The sequence below is a fragment of the Terrapene carolina genome, unplaced genomic scaffold, assembly GCF_002925995.2.
Source record: "Terrapene carolina triunguis isolate 2854851 unplaced genomic scaffold, T_m_triunguis-2.0 Scaffold34143, whole genome shotgun sequence".
NCBI classification, from domain to species: Eukaryota; Metazoa; Chordata; order Testudines; family Emydidae; genus Terrapene; species Terrapene triunguis.
Window position 1 is genome coordinate 1,980 of NW_020698494.1, and position 20,129 is coordinate 22,108.

Here is a 20,129-nt window from a genome sequence, read left to right on the forward strand (position 1 = left end):
GGGGACGTGGAGGCAAATCTGCTTGATGCTGCAGAATGAGAAACACTATCCCAGTGATTGGTCTTAGGTGCCAACAGCCCATCTGTTTGAGAGTCAGTCCCCTGCAGGGTCATGCTGTTTCTGCCCAAATCACTCTACCCTACTCAGATTTCTCACGTTGCCTCTGTGCGTTGCACACAGCTGGGGTGGGACAGAAGTGAGATCCTAAATAAACCCTTCCCCTCAGAGAAACCTGCCCCTGTGCAGCTGTAACCCTGAGAGGCACAACAGGAAGGGGATGTTACACCAAGTGTCCTTAGCCGTCAGTGGCACTGCAGGGAGATCTGGCCCCGAGCCTTTCCTCACCGAGTCTGGGGAGGAGCCAGTTACCACTTCTGAAAGGTTGGTGGTGGGAGATGGTTAGAGCTGGCTCAAGCCCCTCAAGTATCCCCGCAGGGGTGTGGGTAATGCTGCTGCCCCGGGAATCTGGCTTGGATGGGGCAGGGAATTCAGAAGCTGCTTTAAACAGGGTCCAGCTCCATGGTACCTGAATGTTACTGCTGAGGCTGTGTGAAGTGAGACGGTGAGGCTCAGTCCTGGTCCAGTTTGGGAGGTAGCTACGTTCCCTCTCCCCCAATCCTTGCCGACAGCCTCAGCTGGGGACTGTATGTGCCACAGGGACTGAGCTCCCGTCTCATTTCCAGAGATGGTCTCTGCAGGGTGGGGGTGGGGTATGCTTAGTCTACCTCCAGCATGGGGTAGATTCAGGTCCCAGGGGTCACACCCACCTCTTTCCCCTGCACCACTGTCACTTTCACAAGCGTGAATAAAAATCAAAAGATGCTGGATGCTTGAAAAAGTACACAGTGTTTCGCTTTATTGAGTGCAACTTGTCTGTGTTCTTTGGTGCCGGGAGCCGACCGCGCTGCTCCCACTGGCTGCAGCATTAGAATATAATACAGCGTATGCTATACAGCCATCCCCTCACGCCCCTGCTGCATGGACTGGGGACCTCTCCGAACCCGGCTGGTGGTTTGCGGAGCGCTCCCAAGGAAGGGGTCTCTAGGTCTGTCCTCAAGGGGAGCCGTTGAGCCAATCCACTAACCTCTGCAGTGCACCCGACAGCCCTTTGCATAGCAAAGCTAACCCCGGCTGGCCTACGCCCCCGCCCTCAGCCAGGCCAGAGCTGGGCTCTGCTCACCAGCAGCTCTGCCTCCAAAGCCGGCATCCAGAACAGGCTGTTCTCCCTTCCTGGATGTGACGAGGGCTGCCCGTGAAAGGGGCGACTCCCTGCCATGTGCTGTGCTGACCTCAGATCATCCGCCGGGAACATCGGGATTTAAGGCACTGAGTGAACAAGGCTGGCCCAAGCCGCTAGCGTCGTGGAAGGAGCACAAAGGGTTAACGCTGGCTGCACCCCCAGTTCCCCTGCCCACACCCTGCCCTTTAGGGCGTTCGCCTGGGGATTCTGATCCAGCCGCCCTGCTCTGAGCCTGCTCTTCCCATGAGGAGCTGGGAACTGGCTCTGGGTTCAGCTGCTGCTCCCCATCCCCTTCACCAGCACTGCCCCGGGGGAGCCAGAGTGCTCCAACGCAGCGTTTCCGCCCCATCCTGCCCCCACTTAAAGCACCTGTTCCAGCCTCTAGAATTAGGGGTGGTGACTTACAATGCTGCCTGCGGCCCCAGCTCTGTTTGCTTCTGCAATAAGCGAATCTCTTACTAGAGAGCATGAGCAACATACAGTAACTCCTCACTTAACGCTGTCGTTCTGTTCCTGAAAAATGTGACTTTAAGCGAAATGATGTTAAGCGAATCCAATTTCCCCATAAGAATTAATGTAAATGAGGGGGTTAGGTTCCAGGGAATTTTTTTTTCACCAGACAAAAGACTTTATATAATATATACACACACACAGCATAAGTTTTAAACAAACAAGTTAATACTGGTACACAGTGATGATGATTGTGAAGCTTGATTGACGTGGAGGAGTCAGAGGGTGGGATATTTCTCTTGCTACTAAATGATGAACTAGCAATTGGCTGGGCCCTCAAGGGTTAACTCTCTCACTCTGCAAGGCAGCAGGAATGGGGGGAGGGATAGCTCAGTGGTTTGAGCATTGGCCTGCTAAACCCAGGGTTGTGAGTTCAATCCTTGAGGGGGCCACTTAGGGATCTGGGGCAAAATCAGTACTTGGCCCTGCTAGTGAAGGCAGGGGGCTGGACTCCATGACCTTTCAAGGTCCCTTCTAGTTCTAGGAGATGGGATATCTCCATTTCATTTTTATTTATTTAAATGGAGGGAGATATGCACATTTCCCTTAAGTACACTGCCTTGTTAATTAGATCAGTTTGCTGAGACCGCAGCAGCTGCAAGCTCCCTCCGTCCTGAGCCCTGCTCTATGGAAGATGGGGTAAGTGGGGTGCAGGAGCACGGGGGAGGGGGGACACCCTGACATTAGCCCCCCTCTTCCTTCCCTCCTCCCTGCACAGCAAGCAGGAGTCTCGGGGAGCAGCTCCAAGGCAGAGGGCAGGAGCAGCACATGGCAGTGGGGGGAGGGACACAGCTGAACTGCAGGCAGCCGCTGCACAGGGAACTTAGGGGAACGGGGGGCTGATGGGGGAGCTGATAGGGGGCTGCCGGTCCACCCTGGTTCCAAGCCCCCACCAGCTAGCTCCAAGGGGCTGCTCTTCCTGCAAGCACTGGACAAAGCAGGCGTTACACAACTTTAAACGAGCATGTTCCCTAATTGATCAGCAAAGTAACAACGAAACAACGTTAACTTTAAATGAGGAGTTACTGTACACAGCACGTTTCTTTGCACTTCCCTGTGTGCTGTTCGCCCCCCCCCGTCAATGTTATTTCAAGGCCCTTTGGCTTTCCGGACTGGTCAAATATACAACAAAGCAGTGCTGTAAAAAGCCCTTTGCTTAACCAAGGATAAAATACATTGAATTAGAAAGAACAGAAACCCGTCGAGAGCCAGCCTGGGTCTCTCCTGTGTACACGCCACAGGCTGAAGCTAAGGAGATTAAAAAACCATTTAACATAAGGCTAGTTTAAGGCACGTGAGAAACGAGAGACCAAAGCAGTATTGTTAACCCGGAAGAGTTTTGTTGCACTGTAAAAAACCCACTCTCAGACACAGGGTAAAAACCGTGCTGAGCAAACAGCGATGTCTAGGACACGTATAAAAAATTTCCCCTCCCGCCCTTTAAAAATCAGATCCATGCAATAATCGCAGCCCCCCCTGCTCCTCCCCACTGGAGGGCGCTCTGCAGCCCAGAAGGAACTTGCACACCGGGGTCTGGATCGGAGCAAGGCCCGAGCCCGTCTTTCTACTCTCCTTTGAGTGGGTTTGGATTTGATGAAGACGCTGCCCCTCTGCCTACCTTTCCCCTCCCCTGGGGCATCTCACCTGGGTCCGAACAGCAGCTGGGGCTGACATGTCTCAAGCTTGACCTCAGGCAGCTCCAGGTAACTCAAACCATCCAGCAAGTTATTTCGGAGTAACGCTGCTCGCCAGGCCCGGGGCGGGACAGGTCAGGCTTACGTTAAGGTGAGAGACGGAAGCCTCCACCTGCCTGCGCTCTACCACAAGAGAAGTGAATTCACTTCTCCTTAGGGTGGAAGATCTGTCTCACCGCTCAACATGTGGAGCGTGATGTCCAGAAATGCCCGCTCTCAGCTATTGCTGGGGAATATGAGGTGCCCCCTTGTCTTAGCAGCTAGTGCTGGCAGAGGGGCCGTGTTTGTGGGTCTGGGGGCAGGTGCCTCGCCCGGCACCGAGTACCGAGGGCTGCTACGGGGATGAACTCGGTGCATTGACACATCCCTGGGAGCCCAGCGGGGAGCGAAGAAAGACGGAGGCCACGTGCGAGCCCAGAGGGCAGCAGAACCATTAACGGGGCAGGCAGAAATCTGCCAGCACTGGCTTCATCGCTGGGCAAAGCCTCGTTATTGGGCTTCTCCAGGGCACAGTCTCGCCCACGACCCCTCTAGGTGCAGACTGTGGGAATCCCACGCTGGGCTCCCCGGGGAAGGAGGGAAACCAGAGGGCATCGGCCGGGAGACACACGCCGGGGCAAGGAGGGAGAAAGGAACAGAAGCAGGAAGGAAGCAAGGTGTTCCCAGAGCGCTCCTCGGCCCCGGGCCATGCCAGCCAGGAGCCTGGCTGGAGGCTCTATTTCCAGCCCAGGAACCGCAGCAGGAACAAGAAGATGTAGACGATGTCCACGTAGATCTCCAGGGCGCCGAAGATGTACTCCTCGGGGCTGAGCGCGTACTGCTTGTTCCCTACCAGCAGCTGGGTGTCGTAGGCTAGGAACTGGGGAGACCAGAGACAGGGCGATGGGTCAGCCACGCCGCTAAGGAGCCTCAGCCCCACATGCCTGAGCCAGGAGCTGCCTCCCCCCACCCGCCCCAGGAATGCGTCCGACACAGCAGCCCACATAGGAGGCTCCCAGCTCAGCCGGGACAGGGTGAGCGACGTCACTCACCAGGGTGAAGGCGATCGCAACCACGGCCGCAAACACCATGTGGACCAACTGAATCTGCAGAAAGAGGGGAGGACTGAATCACGTTGCTCCGAGCAGGTGTTCGGAGCCCAGAGGCGGCTGCAGGGTGCAGACGAGCAAGGCGACCCACCAGTACGGGGCTGGAGAAAAACTATCCAGAACCCAGAGCATATTCCCCAGAGTCTCCCATCCAAGCATCAACCAGGCGTAATCCTACTCAGCACATGAAAGATGGCAAGTTGCTAGGCACGTCTCACTTGTATGAGCTCAAGGAGGTACAGCTGCAGGATCTGATTTTAGCCACCCACCCTTCCCAAATATCATGTCTGCACCACAGCTGCCTTTTAAGGTGGACCGAGTCTCCCAGGCAATACTTCCACTGTCAACAAAACACCCGCCGAAATCCCTGGCTGAGCACGAGCTGTTGTTGAGTACAGTTGGCTCAGGGACAGAGATTTGCTTTCCTGTAAGATGCTGAAGTGGGATCCACTTGAGAGACAAAGTTTTGGTAACTTCATTCACCCCCTGCCCAGAACCTGATGTGATCAGGGATGAAATCTCTCTGCTGATGACATTTCGATTTGCCATCATTAGGTTCCAGAATTAACATCTCCCCTGTGTAAATGAGACAGGTCACCCATCCGTCAGGGCTATTGCTTCAGGCTCTCTGCATACTCAGGCAGGTCACATGTGCCATGCTGGAAACATTGTGCTTAAGTTCTGCAGATATGGATGGGGCCTGCAGAGGGCAGCATTGATATCATGTCCTAGTCTGTCCCTGAATAGGTCTCCCCAGGTCCCCATGTTACAAGGAGCAGCCACTACTCACATATTTGTAGTAGAGGACAATGGCAGTGACTATCGATGTCAGAAGGACAACGATCCCCAGCACACAGAACAGCCCGGTACACGATGTGAAATCCACCTGCCGACGGGAGGGAGATAAGTTACCGTGAGACCCACAGAGAACAGTGGAACACAGCCATCCCGCTGCACCAGGATGGACTGACTTAAATCAAAGCCATGTCCATCACCGATTTTAACCATGATTTATATCAGCAAGCGGGAAACCTTGATTTAAATCATCGATTGTAATTGTGATTCGCATTTGTACGTTGTCGTTACTGTCCTAAAGACAATTGCTCATTGGTTGGCAACCATTAAAACAGGTAGACTTGCAACTAAATAGAACCTTTACACTAAATTTGGTGCTTCTCTTTGCTAACCAGGAGGAGACACTAGCTCTATACACATCTATTTAAGCAGTTACGTAGCTTAACTTTTTACCAGATGATGATTAAATTGTGATTTGCATCAAGCTCTGTTTGGATGGAAATTCAAACAATAAAAATATAGGAAAACAGCGATTTTTTGGTCATTAAATAAAACTACCTTAAAAGTGCTGGATACATAAAAAAAAAAAAAGTTGATCAAAACATGTTTTGCATTCAAAACTAACTGATTTATTAAACAAAGGAAGTACTGTCTGTAGTTAGTGAACTGAACTGATTGTTTCTAGTCACGGTGTCCTTCAAGATTTTAGAACTAGTAGATCTCATCCTCTCGTACCTGGTTTTTATTCAGAGATTAGAAGAGGAAAATGAACTTTCCTGCTTTTTCACTGACCCCAATTGATTTCTTAACTTTGAATGAACCGAACTAGTTGAATAAACTGAAATGGAGAACATGATCTGTCTACACCTGCAGAGGAGGCTACTGCTGTCAAAAGCTGGGTTAGCCCCTCAACAAACTCTAGTCCCAGGTGCTTAGCCAGTGACTTCCACCAGCTCAGTGGTGTGACGTCCTTTAAAACTTGGCAGGAAACGGGCTGCTTAATATTACTTTTTTGCATTTAATTTAAATGGTTTTAATAGATTAGAATAAGTTTAGGTCTTAAATTGCCAATTTAAAATTTAATTTTAAATACAGGTTTATATTTAAAAAAAAAACCCTGTATTTAAATTAAAATTTTTAAAAATTGTGGGTTTTTTTAATTAAAAAACCCCACACACCACAGATTTTTTATCTTCCCTGCACTGGGCTTCTCCTGCAGGAGGCACCATCTGCTCCCCATGTCAGCGCGGATCGGCTGCATTGGCTCTTCTCCGAGGGTGGGTGGCACGGGACGGATGTTGCGCGGCAGCCTGGGTAGCGAGGATCAGCAGCACGCAGGGCAACGCATTGCACAGCTGGGATGCAGCCAGTGGGAGCCGCGCTGGGAAATGGACACCCCAAAGCGCTGGGCCCGGAGGGTCACTGACCCAGCTCTCTCTGGGCTGCCACACGAGATCCAGGTTCGATTCCTGCTCTGTCAGTCCCAGAGCTGGGCACAGGCACCGTGGACCCCTTAGGGGAAGGGGCTCTCCGCTCCAGCACCCCACTCTGGATGACACAGCAGCTGCCTCGTACCCTGTCCCAGCCTATGCCGCGGGGGCTCTCAGGAGGGGAAATCCCCTGACTCCCCCCGTCCCTGCTGCCCCGGACGGGCAGGGAGCCCATCGAGCCTTACCTTGGTCTGGAAGCAGAAGACGGTGACAATTATGGCCACTATAGCAGTGATCACCATGGTGATCAGGACAGCCCCGCTGCTATACGTGCTGCACACAAAGGGTTAAGAGGGGGAGGTGGGGTTAGTTTAAAAGCCATTCAATGATTTCCCACTTCCCCCTCCGCATGCCAATGGGAGCCAAGAACCGGGGCTCGCTCCCCGGCAGTGCGATCCCGTGGGCTCGGGGGCAGCGCTCGGCGGGCGTTCCGACACGGCACCCATGGGCCCTATAGAAAAGCCATCACAGGCAGCCTGCGGTCCTGCGACTCGCCCCCAGGAGGCGCCTGGTTGAGTCCAAGCTCCAGGGCGACTCCTTCAAGCTGAGCTAAGCCAGGGGATCCCCTAAGTTAGAACCAGGGTGGGGCTGGTTTTCCTCTCGTCTGAGCCCACCTCCCCCGCAGGGCTAGCGACCCCGACACGACAGGGCCTGCAACCAACACCGGATGTCTCTAATCTCCCTGTCTACGCTGAAAAAGACATTCCCAAATACACCCACCTTGTCTCTCTAATTACCAGACAGAGTCAGCAGAAGTGGGAGAGGCCCAGGAGACATATTCCGTTTGCCCCAGTTTCAGCAGCCCTAGGCATTGGCAATGACACGGCCAAGCAGATTGGTGGTGATGGCTCAGCCCGGCCGTGCCCCGCTACGGGGACAGACCCTCCCGCTATTCTAGGGACCCGCCCAAGATCTGAGATGACCAGAGCGAGTTGCTGATTGTCAAAGGGGAATTAAAAAGCTTTCCCCTCCCCCTCCTTTAAAACGATTCCAAATCCAAACATGGCTCTATGTGCAAAGATATGATCGATCGCTTCACACAAAATCTTTCCCCGTTATCTGCCAAGCCCTGTGCGAGAGGATCTGCTGCCGAGAGTCAGCGATGTAGCTACTACAGGACGGGGGACATTAAGTGGCGGGGAAGGCAGGAAGCACTGATGCTTCCGTTAGTCTGAGAAACATCAGCCTGGAAGGGACCTTGAGAGGTCATCTAGTCCATCCCTGCGCTGAGGCAGGACCAAGTAAACCCAGACCATCCCTGACAGGTGTTTGTCCGACCTGTTCCGAAAACCTCCAATGACGGGGATCTCACCGCCTCCTTAGGCCACCTGTCCCAGGGCTAAACTAGCCTTCCTTAGAGGTTTTTAAGGCCCGGCTTGACAAAGCCCTGGCTGGGATGATTTAGTTGGGGATTGGTCCTGCTTTGAGCAGGAGGTTGGACTAGATACCTCCTGAGGTCCCTGCCAACCCTGATATTCTATGAATCTATGATTCAAGTTGGAAAGCTTTTCCTAATATCTCACCTAAATCTCCCTTGCTGCAGATTAAGTAGATTCCTTCTTGTCCTACTCTCAGTGGACGTGAAGAATTGATCACTGTTCTCTTTAGAACAGCCCTTAACATAGGTGAAGACTTATTATGTCCTGCCGCAGCCTTCTCTTCTCCAGCCTGAACGTGCCCAATTCCTTCAACTTTTCCTCAGAGGTCAGGCTTTCTAAACCTCTTATTTTTGTTGCTCTCCTCTGGACTGTCTCCTGTTTGTTCACACCTTTCTTAAAGTGTGGTGCCCAGAACTGGAGGCAGTACTCCAGCTGAGGCCTACCAAGTGCCGAGCAGAGTGGGCCAATGACCTCCCGTGTCTTACATACGACACTCCCGTTAACACACCCAGAACGAGTTTTGCCTTTTCCACGTCATAATGACTCTTTGAATTTATGGTCCACTAGAACCCCCCGATCCTTTTCAGCTGCACGACCGTCTAGCCCATTATTCCCGTTTGTATTTGCGCATTTGATTTTTCCTTTCTAAATGACAGAGCTTTACACTTGTCTCCACTGAAATGTCTCTGATTGAGTTCAGACCAATTTTTCAATTTTTCAATCATCTTGAATTCTAATCCTGTCCTCCAAAGTCCTTGCAACCCCTCCCAGCTTGGTGCCACCTGCAAATTTTATAAGCTCTCTCCACTCCATCATCCAAGGTGTGAATGGAAATATTAACTAGCACTAGACCCAGGACAGCCCACAGCAGAATCCCACACAATATGTCCTCCGAGTTTGACAGCAAACCATTGATTATAGAATCATAATGTTAGAAGAGACGCCAGGGTCATGTTCTAGTCTAACCCCCTGCGAAAATGCAGGATTTGTTGTTTCTAACTCATCCAAGACAGATGGCTCCACCCTCCTTTTGAAAACCTCCAGTGAAAACCCTCCCTAGGCGTCTGTTCCATTGTCCGACTGTTCTTACACTGCTCTTTGAGGACAGTCTTTCAATCAATTGTGAACCCACCTTATAGTAATTTCACCTAGACCACATTTCCCTTGTCTGCTTATGAGACTGTACGTGGGACAGCATCAACAGTTTTACTAGAGTCCAGACATATTGCGCGTCTGCTGCTTCCCCCATCCACTAACCTAGTTACCCTGTCAAAGAACGAAATTAGGTTTGTTCTGTAATGATTTGTTCTTGACTAATCCATGCTCCTTATTACCCTATTAACCTCTAGGTGCTCACAGACTGATTGTTCAATACCACAAAAGAGACTGGAACAAATTATTAGTCTGACTAGTTGATAACTCCCTGGGTCCTCCTCCTTCCCCTTTGTGAAGATGGGTACAATGTTTGCCTTCCTCCAGTCCTCTGGGACCTCACCCATCTTCCCGGAGTTCTCGAATATAGTCATTAACAATGGTTCAGAGACTGCTTCAGCTCGTTCCTTCAATACTCTAGGGCGAAAGTCATGAGGCCCTGCCAATTGAGCACACCCAGTATTTTTTTGACCGTTCCTTCTCTATCCTGGCCCAAGATCCTGCCCCCGTGTTGTTAATATTAATTGTATTAAGCATCTGTTCACAGTTAATTGTTTTAGTGAAGACTGAAGCAAAAAGACATTAAACCCCTCAGCCTTCTCTGGGTCATCTGGTCAGAGCTCTCCTTCCCCGCTAAGTAATGGACCTACACGTTCCTTCGCTTTCCTCTTCCTAGGTGTAACTCATTTTGTGCCGCTGCCTTTCTGATTTTTGTCCCTACCTCCCTGTGCTGTTCTTTCGTACGTCTCCTTGGCAATTTGGCTTCGTTTCTACCTCTGGTGTGATTCCTTTTTGATTTTCAGGTCACTAAGGGGCTCCTGATGGAGCCAGGCTGGTCTTTTACACATCTCCCTACCTTTCCTTCGCAGTGGGAGAGTTTGCTGTTTTAGAAACTGCCCCCCCCGCCCCCAACTCCCTTTTCCCTTAAATTTCCTTCCCAGGGGACGCCACCTACCAGTTCTCCGAGTCTGCTGACGGCTGCTTTTTTGAAATCCATTGTCCTTATTCTGCTTCTCTGGCTCCTCCCTTCCCTTAGGCTATGTCTACACTCCCCGCCGGATCGGCGGGTGGCGATCAATCTATCGGGGATCGATTTATCGCGTGTAGTGTAGACGCGATAAATCAATTCCCGATCGCTCTCCCGTCGACTCCTGTACTCCAGCTCGGCGAGAGGCGGAAGCGAAGCCGACGGGGGAGCGGCGGCCGTTGATCCCACGCCGTGAGGACGCGAGGTGAGTCGAACTAAGATACGTCGACTTCAGCTACGCTATTCTCATAGCTGAAGTTGCGTATCTTAGGTTGACCCCCCCCGCCCCTCCAGTGTAGACCACGCCTCAGTTTGCCTCCCGCCTTCCGATTCTCAATCTATTCCTCCCTGTTAGGGAGGCCAACGTCAAAAATAAATAGCCGCCCCCAGCGATCTCCTCCGCCATCTGCAACAAAAAGTTGCTCCCAGCCTATTCTAAGAACCGGCTGGACAGTCAACGTCCTGCCGTATTGTTGTTCCAACAGATGTCTGGATAGGTAAAGTCCCCTCTTATCACCACGGCCTGGGCTTGGGATATGTCTGTTGTGAAAATGTATCATCCACCTCCTCCTTCTGATTTGGGGGCCTGCAGTAGACCCCTCCTCTGACGTCACCCCTGGCATCTTCCCCCAGAGACTTTCAAGGGGAATGCCTCTCACCTCCTCTTTCTGGACCTCAGAACTAGTGTATACATTCTTAATATACAACACAGCACCTCTTCCCTTTTCTCCCTGCTGGCCTTCCTGAACAAGAGACCCCCTCTGCCAATATTCCCACCGTTTGATTTATCCCACCAAGACTCTGGGATGCCAATTCAGTCAGGATTCTGTTTGTGTGCCCAGACTTTCAGGTCTGCCTCTTGATTTGCCTTACCCTTTGCATTAGTGTACAGACAGCTGAGATGTGTGGCAGATTATCCCACTGTTTTCCCTCTTGCTTCTCCAATAACCTCTTGCAACTTCCAGTATCCACCCCCAGCTTCCAGCCTTTTATCCAGGTCACCCGGTAGTGAGGTAAGTCAGGGGTTTGTGAGGGGAGACCCTGAGCTGGGGTCTTGGCAGGTAACAGAGGAAAAACCTGATTTGATCTGGATCTTTGTGATCAATTTCAAGTCTGCAGATGGGGCTGTTCTGGGCTTGGAATCCAAGGGCCTTTCTGAGACTAATTTACTACCAGAAACTTCTCTGTTCATTTTTAAGCGTGGGGGGTCGTCTCTATTCACAGTGATGTTAGGAGCCTGCTGGGCGTGTGCTTCACACTTTCCCCCCGCGGGCGGCAGGCGAACTCGGGGAAGGGGCTCAGAGGGGGTTTCCCCAGCCAGTACCTGGCGATGGTTCCCGCCATGAAGGCCATGGCCAGCGTCTGCAGCAAACGAAAGGAAAGGGGGCGATTAGCTGTGGAGCCAGCCCCAGCGAGGGATCAAAGCTTTGTGTCGGCTCCGCGGGTCCCGAGATGTGGGGATTCACATAGCCTGAGGGGTGTGTTTTAGGCACAGGTGTGACCCTGAGGTAGGAGGCGGGCCATGAAAAACACATTCCCCCCCCCATTTCTACCCCCCCCCCATGTGACCCCAGCCCCAATCCTAACCAGCGTTCAGACATCAAAGCCTTCCCTCAGTTCCATCCCACTCCTCCCCACAGGCCCCACTCCCCGGATCACTCCCCCCTCCCCCCGGTACAACCCAGCCCCACAACCCCACTTACAAAGATGCTCAGCAGGATGAGGTTCCAGGGGAAGAGTCTCCTGGGGGAAGTCAGGGAACACACAGGTCAGGGTGCAGGTAGTCGGAGCCCGGGGCGCTGCGCCGCAGGCTGGGGGGAAGCCGGGGGGTCGGGTTTCTGGGGTGAGCTCAGCGTGATGTCGCCTGGGGCAAGGGCACCACTTTGGCCCGATGAGACTGCAGGGCACAGGGGGGTCCCCGTGAAAACCAACCCCCGGGTCAGGGCAGGCAGCGGCCCTGGATGGACAGGAATCGACCCTGGGGGCAGCCTTGTCTCATCGCCCCTTGGGGATGGAGCCAGAGCCCGTTCTGGCCACGGCCCCCTGCCTCAGTCACTCCCCCCCGACCCGCTTCCCAGTGCCCGGGGGACTCTGAGCTGGGGCGCGGGCTCGGGGGGAGGGGCCGCCCTCTCTGATCCCCAGTGAAGGAGACACTCACCTGGGGCCCTGGCAGCAGGCCAGCACCAAGTAGGTGACCAGAAACACAGCACTGGGGAGAGAGAGAGAGAGACAGAGGTTGGGACCCTTCCCAGCCCTGCTGCCCACCCGGAGTCGGAGCCGTTCGGAGCCTCGCGCTGGCAGCAGAAGGGCCGAGGTTTCACACCCACAGAGTCAGAGTCCAATTCCCGGCGCCTCCAGCCACTAGCTCTGCCCTGCTGGCCTTGTGCCGTGTGTGTTGCCTTCGCCTCCACCTGGGGATCTCAAAGCACCCAAACAACATTCCTCATGTTTCCCATCGTGCCTCGGGAGTAGGGACGCGTTATCCCCCTGGCACAGAGGGGAAACCGAGGCACAGAGCAGCGGCAGAGCTGGTATTAGCAGACAACTCCTCACCCGCAGCCTCATGCTCCAGCCACTAGATCTCGCTCCCTCTGCATGTCTTAACCCAAGATCAGACGACTAGAAGGGACCTCCGGGGCCATTCAGTCCCGTCTCTGCTCTCGCAGGCAGCCCTGTCACATCTTCCCCACCCTGATGCCTTCCCCCCCACAATGTATTTATAGACAGCAATCAGCTCCCCTCTCCGCCCTCATTTGCTGGGCTAAACGAGCCAAGCTCTTTAACACTCATCCCAGACCCTCCATTCCCCTGATCATCCTAGCAGCTCTTCTCTGCACCTGCTCCAGTTTGAATTCATCTTCCTGAACATGGGCGTCCACAGCAGTACGCAGTATCCAGATGAGGCCTTAACAGTGCCTTCCATCAGGACGTTAATACTTCTCTCTCCCCTGGAAACGCCTCGCCCGATACATCCTGGGATCACACTTGCCTGTTGTCATGGCTGCGTCCCATCGGTAGCCCATAGTCATTCCACAGTCAATGAATACCCCAGGTCTTCCTCCTCCTCCGCCGTTCCCAACTGATGAGCCCCCAGTTTATAGCAGAAATTCTTATTATTCTCTAAACGCATGACCCATTTCTATGTCTCCAATCTGATGGCCAGCCAATTCTTCCTGGATGATATTCCGATCCTCCTGTGTACTGACGATGCCTCCCAACATATATCACCAGCAAATTTCATTAGCACGCTCCTACTTTTTCTGCCAAAGCCGCCAATGGAAATATTAAGTTAGACTGATTCCGAGACCGACCACTGAGGAATACCACTAGTCACCTCCCTCCGGCCTTTCAGCATAACCCATTATCAGCTGCTCTGTAGCCAGCTCCTTAGCCGCCTTCCAATTCCTGTACGAGTCCTCAGAGTGTCATCTTCACTGATGATTTCCCACATGGTCCTGTATCGAATGCTTCACTGAAATCCAGATAGACAGATCTGCCACATTTCCCTGTCTAGAGAATCAGTTAAGAAAGAGGCCAGGTTTGCCTGGCACGATCTACCTGTGGTGAGCCCACTGCACTTTATCCCATTTACCTCTGATAAGTCTTTCCTTCAAAATTTGTTCCCAAGCCTTGTCTACAATTGAGCTCAGACTCACGGGTCCACAGTTGTCTGAATCACCTTTTCTCTCTCTTATTCTCCAGTCATATGGTACACCCCTAATTTGACATATTAATTAAAACTCCTTGCTAGTGGACCTGCAGTTTTTTGCATTTGATCTCCTGGTTTTTTTCCATAGAGAAAGTGATTAACTAACCTTCTCCCTCCCCATGCCACCAGGGGCTGAAGGCAGCGCCAACACAGCACCCTCTGTCTCTGGCATGGGGCACCAGCGCCTTGTGGCACTCAGCAGGAAGCCCACTGACCGAGCGGCGGTGACTCTGCCAGGTCTCACACAGCAGCACAGGGGCCTAGCCAAAGGGCAGGTGGGCCCGGGATGAGCAAGGAGTGGAGCTGGCACTGGCAGCTCCGCCCATGGGCAGAGTGATACTTACTAAGAGGAGTAGTACACAGTAATGTTCCCCTGCACAAAGACGCGGACGGGGGAGCTGCGAAGAGGGAGAAGAGCATGAGATCGGTTCCTGGCTACACCCGTCACCACGTGGCCCCTTCTCTGCTCCCTGCAATGTCCACCCCCGATGTTCACAGCGTGGGCCCTAGCGAGCAGCAGACTGACCTAAGGGAAGGCTGGGAAGTGAGACGCTCCCTGCTCGTCATCACCCCCAAGCCGCTGCCTGCCCCCCACACAGCGCAGACCAGCTGTGAGGGCCCCAGCCCAGGAGCAAGGACCCTTCGCTGCTCTGTGCCCGGCTCCCCAGACAGACCCACCAGGATCCATCCCGACTCCTGCCAGGGCAGGGTCACCCCCCACAGCCCGTCCCACAGGGCTGCCCCCAGTCCAGCTTTAAACAGCCCCGGGGCGGGGGTCCCCGTCCCTTGTGAGACGGTGCCCGTCTCCTCCATCCCCTGGCGAGGCTCTGGCCCCTCCCCTCAGTGGGTGGATGTGGCATTGGGGGCAGACGGCTTCGTTCCTCCCGAGAGTCCCTGGGACGTCCCAGCTCCTGGGGCCCCGTGGAGCAGGGACCAGCCCCTGGGACAGCAGCTGCTGGGGGCTGGCAGTGAGGGCAGGGCTCAGGACAAGGTGAGACTCACACGAAGGTGAACACGGCGATGATGCCCACGGTCACCAACAGCTGGACTGAGATGATGGTGTAGACCTGAAGGAGACGAGCACAGAGGGGTCACCCGTGGGCACCGGCCCTGCTCCCCCGCGGGGCACAAACAGGCACAGAGGGGTCACCAGCCCGGCTCCCTGCACAGACACATCAAGGCGGCCCCGAGGCGTCGCTGTCCCCAGCTGCCCAGCACCCCAGGTGGAGGGAGCCGCTGGCTCTCACTCCCGCTCCTGATGGAGTCAGCGCCAGCCCCTGTCATGTCCCCAATGGCAGCTGGTCGGTGGGCCAGGGACTGGGTGGGCCGTGGAGATCGAGCCCCTCGTAGTCCCCAGGGTGGGCAGCTCCTACCAAGGCTCCCATCCAACGGGCTCCGGGTGTCCTGTTAGCCCGGCCAGCGTGGTGAGGGGCTCTGTAGCCCAGGCCACTCCAGTCCCAGCCCCCTCCCCAGGCCAGGGCCATGCCCCCAGCCCCCGCCAGCACTGGGGGCCCTGCAGCCACGGGAGCCTGACACTGCCCCTAGCCGCTGGCCTCGCCACGCAGACACGCCAGCCACAGGCCCTCGGCCCCGCACTGGTACCCAGGCGCCAGGCTCGCCCCGCCGGCCGCAGCCTGCTCCTCAGGGCCAGAGTCTGGAGGGGGACACCCCCTCCCCACCCATCCCCCGGCTCCCAGACCCTGCACCCCTGGGGCAGGGCAGCCCGGCTCCCTCCAGAGTTACCTTGCGGATGAAGGCGTGTCGCACTCGCTTGTCGTCCCAGTCAATAGTCCTGACGACGTCGTCCCCCAAGCTGGTGACGATGTAGCTGTTCCCGGTGGGGAGCCCAGTGTTCCCTGGAAGAACGGAAGGGGAGCCCTGAACGCTGGCACGGCTGGGGGACATCGGCTCTCCTGGGTCCCTGCTGCCTCGGCACACGTCCGGGGGCTGCCCCGCCTGAGCGTCAGGTCCCTCCCCGACCGCCTCTCCCCACAAGCGGGCTGCCCCAGGGGACGTCCCAGCCCAACGGCCCCTCGGCACCAGCTGGGTCTCACTGACAGCATGGCCGAGAGGGCCGGGCCCAGACAGGAGACACCAGCCTGGTACACCCGGCAGGGTGAGGCCAGGGGTGCATCTGGCACAAGGCGCAGGGAAGTAACCGTCCCCCCTGTCTAGCGACCCCGTCTCCTTTCCCCGTCCCCTCTGGGCTCGGCCTGTCAGTCGAGTGTTTCAGGGTGTCCTCCCCTCCCCCATCAGACCCCACCTCCTTCTGGGTGGGACCATTTCTGTGCTGCCAAGGAAGGGGTCAGGCTGTGGCTGCCCCATCACAACAGGGCACAGCGGGGACCCTTGGGTGGGGGAGGGGAACGGAACCGATTGTTCTCTGCACAGCGGCCACTGTCCCCTGGATTATCCCCCAGCAGCTTGGGGGTGTTTCCCCAATTCCCTCTCCCAAACCCTGCAGTTTCAGAGGCTGACCCACAGTCTTGCCAGCTCCCAAATCCACGGGTCGAGGTGATCTGATCCCACTGCAGCTGGCTGGCTGTCAGGTATTTTGAAATAAGTTACCAAAATAATTGAAATTGGCATGATTGTACTGTGTTATTTTGACAAATAAAATACACAGAATTTTAAAATACTGTGCACAGAATTTTTAATTTTTTGGCTCAGAATTCCCCCAGGAGTGAGTTTTGACGCAACGGGACTAGAGACTGGAATATTTTGCCTTTTACCGGGACGTCTCCTCTCTATCAGATCTGGGGGGCGTGACATATTGGAGCCCATCCTTCCCAGGGGTCAAGGAAATCTCTTCCAACCCCCCCACTCACTCCAGGTCCTGCAGAGCCCGAGTCACCGTATCCATTGCCCTGCCCTTCCAGACACCCCTTCCCCTCACCCCACCGTCTCTTCTGCCCTGCACGCCTCGCTCCTCTGGTCCCACATGGGCACTGCCACCCTGACGGCCCGTCTGGCCCCGTCCCCTGAGAGCAGAATCCAGCCCGTCGTTACTCTCTTTGATCCGGTCTCTGGGGCGACCTGCCTCTGTGCAGAACGGGACTAAGAACGACTGGAACCAGGGTGGACCCTTGTCTCTTTCAGCACGTTGACGACACAGTGTGTTTGCTCTGATCTCAGAAGCTGTAAGAGGGTCTCTGTAGCCCTCTAAGCTTTGTGGTTTCTGTGCAGCGTCCCAATAAGATGCATCCTATTGTGAATGTTCAACTTACCTGAGTGCATGGGAAGCACTGGCCTGGGGCGCTCTGAGCCCATTGGCTGGGGATAGCCCACTGAGGGTGCATATCCTCCGGGCACCAGGTAGCCCCCAGTGCAGGCTGCAGGCTGCACAGAGGCCCCAGGATCACCCCCCGGCTGTGGGTACCCCCGAGGCTGCAGGTACCCCACAGCGGAGGGTCCCAGCTGCGAGTAGTCCTCAGGCTGCAGCGGGATGAGGTGGTTCTTGTCACTGTAGGGAGGGGGATCGCAGGGGTATGACATGGTGCTGCCGTAAGGTTCAGGCTGTCTTTCTCTGCACCTGGAGACGGGAGAGAAAAAAAACCCGTTATGGTCTCTGCTCACTGCCTGGATCCGACACCTGGAGTCCAGCTCAGAGCAGATCCCCCAATGGGAACCCTCCTTTCAAGATGCCCAGGGCAATATTTCTGCCTGGTCAATAAGAGAGACCCACCACAAGGCAGATCCTGGTAACCAAAGAGTCAATTCAGTGGATGGGTCTTAAATGCCAACGATCATCTAAGTAATTTTTGCCCCGGGGCCCCAGATAGCGAATCGCTCTCCCCAAGTCCTTCCGGGGTTCAGATCAAGTGATCTCTGCATGCAGCGCCGGGGCAGCAATTCTGTAACATCACAGCCAGCGAGCACAGGTTGGGAGAGACAGGGCCATGGAGCCAGCTAACAGGAACCCTGGTACGAATGGCCCCGAATCCCTTCCACTGGCTTCGTGTCACGAGAGGCCAGGAGCCCTTTAAACCTTCCTCACTGCAGCCGGACACAGACAGGAGCCTGATGACAGAGGCGGCATTTGCGACAGGGGCCCCAATCCTGCTGCCATTAAATCCAGGGGAGTCGGGTCAGAGATCAAACAGGAGCCGGACCGGCTATGCCCTAAGCTGGAATCCCAGCTGGTACATTTCAGCACCGTGGGACAACGGGGGTGTCATTCTACTGCATTAAAGGGGAGTTTCACCCGCCCAGAGAACACACTACGGTTCTTCGTATATTTCATCGCACTTTGCTCCAAAAGGGGTCGCACCATGACAAGAGTCAGGTCAGGCCAGAAAGAGGCGACAGCCCCTGATCAGTCACCGAGTAGCCAAATGGTTGGCCAGGGACAGAGGCCACAGGCTTTTGGGGAACAGATTCTGGCCACGTTTGATAGGAAGGTTCTATGTATACAGGGCTGATCAATGACCAGTCACTTGTTAGAGACTCCAGCGGGGCAATAAGTCGCTTATCCCCCAGCTGCAGCACCTTCTACTGCTGTGCTTTAAACATCTGCAGCCGCTGCCACTCACCACGGTAGCATCTGTTCAGTATTTACTAACCCTGTCTAAGTGGAACTGAATGGAAAGCAGGACCCAGATTCCACCCCGTGACAGTCCAGGCTTCGGACACCCCCAATCACCCCGTGCACGGACGCTCCAAGGACTGTCGGACAAGCCGGGTGTTGGATTGTCCAGGGAGTTTGCAGCGTGATGCCTGGACGCTGGCAGACACGGCCCCGTGTGCGATGCATGTCGGGGGGTTGGGATAATCCAGCCAGGGGCTCTGCAGGTGTGAAATGCCGAGCGGGGCTCTCGGATCTGTTTCCCCAAAGACCCAAGCGCACTGATCCTGCAGCCGTTTCTCGGGCAGCCCGAGGGCAGGATGTGGCACAGGACAGGGCCTGTGGTGAGAACTTGAGGGCAAAGCCTGGCACGACTCGCATGGGACACCTAGTGCTGCCTGGCTCTCCCCTGTGGGCAATCTAACCCCGCCAGCAGGATCCCCAAGACAGAGCAAAACCTCTACCTGGGCTTGCCTCATCGCTACGGGAAGTGGCCCCCTCTTTGCATAGGAGGTGCCCTGGGCTATTTATTTATTTTTTGGTGCCCATCTGCCTTTCCTGACGAGGGCTCGCTGGGTCAGTGCATCGGGGGGGGGGGCGCCAGGGGGCAATCCCTAGAGAAATCCATCATACTCCGACCAGGCCATATAGCAGCGCACGGCCCAGCAGAGGGGACAATCAGAGACATCAAAGCAAAAGGGACGGGACACTAGCAGAGAAAGAAGGGGGAGGGGAAAGGGGACTTGATTGGGAGCAGCATGCGGGGACCTGGGAAGGAAAGGGTTAATCATTAACCCCCCCGCCGCTGTCTAAAGTCTCTTACTTGTTCTCCCCCGGGCGCGGCAGGGGCCTGACGCCAAAGGGGCTGGCTGGCTCCCCGGTGTGGAACGCGCCGGGGCTCCCAGCGGGCTCGGAGTCGAGGCTGGTCCGGTCTCACTCCGGATTCTGCTCGCTGCCTGACCCGCGCAGCACTTGGCAATCTCCCTTCCCGCAGCAGGGAGCCCCGGGCGCTGCGCACGCTCCCTCGCTCCCCGGACTCCTAAACCGAATCACTTTCGTTTCCAGGTGGTGCCCCGCCCCCTGACCGCGGATTTGCTGCTCCGGTTTGTCATTGGCCCGGGGCGCTGCTCGTCCGGATCAAACCGCGCCGCAGCCGCCCTGTTAGCCCCCAGCGGCGGTTGCGAGTTTGTGCCCCCACAGCCCTGACTTGGCGAGCACGGTGGGATGGGGGCAAGGCACAAAGCCTGTGGCCACCACCGCTGCGGTTGGGTTGCCGCAGCTAGTGTGACCAGGCTCATATAAAAAAAAGCCCCAAATATCGGGACTGTCCCTATAAAATCAGGACATCTGGTCACTGTAGCCATAGCCCCCGAGGGCTGACGCCAAGGAGCGGGGCTAGGCGGGGGGTTGCACCCTGCTCCTGGCTAGGAAACTCGGTATCCCCACCATGCACTTCAGGGTGAACACAAAGTGCTACAGAA

At 55.3% G+C, this 20,129-nt stretch overlaps 1 protein-coding gene across 1 annotated transcript; it reads right to left on the reverse strand.

Annotated features, from left to right (window-relative positions):
* Positions 1-2,814: 2,814 nt before the first annotated feature.
* On the reverse strand, positions 2,815-19,714 carry TMBIM1 (transmembrane BAX inhibitor motif containing 1). The gene is made up of 12 exons (XM_026646144.2): positions 19,472-19,714; positions 17,312-17,616; positions 15,828-15,940; positions 15,087-15,151; positions 14,429-14,482; positions 12,534-12,584; positions 12,079-12,118; positions 11,700-11,737; positions 7,003-7,090; positions 5,323-5,418; positions 4,476-4,529; positions 2,815-4,303 (listed from the first exon to the last, which is right to left on the reverse strand). The coding sequence occupies exons 2-12, from the start codon at positions 17,577-17,579 to the stop codon at positions 4,160-4,162; spliced, it is 1,011 nt and encodes a 336-aa protein (XP_026501929.1). The 5' UTR covers positions 17,580-17,616; positions 19,472-19,714; the 3' UTR covers positions 2,815-4,159.
* Positions 19,715-20,129: the final 415 nt, after the last annotated feature.

Excerpts from the sequence above, each read along its gene's own strand:
- TMBIM1 (XM_026646144.2), bottom strand. The coding sequence starts at position 17,579 with ATGTCATACCCCTGCGATCCCCCTCCCTACAGTGACAAGAACCACCTC. Across the intron at positions 12,585-14,428 it reads ACTGTGTACTACTCCTCTTA|TGCTGTGTTTCTGGTCACCT; the intron begins GTAAGTATCACT and ends CTCTCTCCCCAG. Across the intron at positions 4,304-4,475 it reads TTGCGATCGCCTTCACCCTG|TTCCTAGCCTACGACACCCA; the intron begins GTGAGTGACGTC and ends TGGTCTCCCCAG.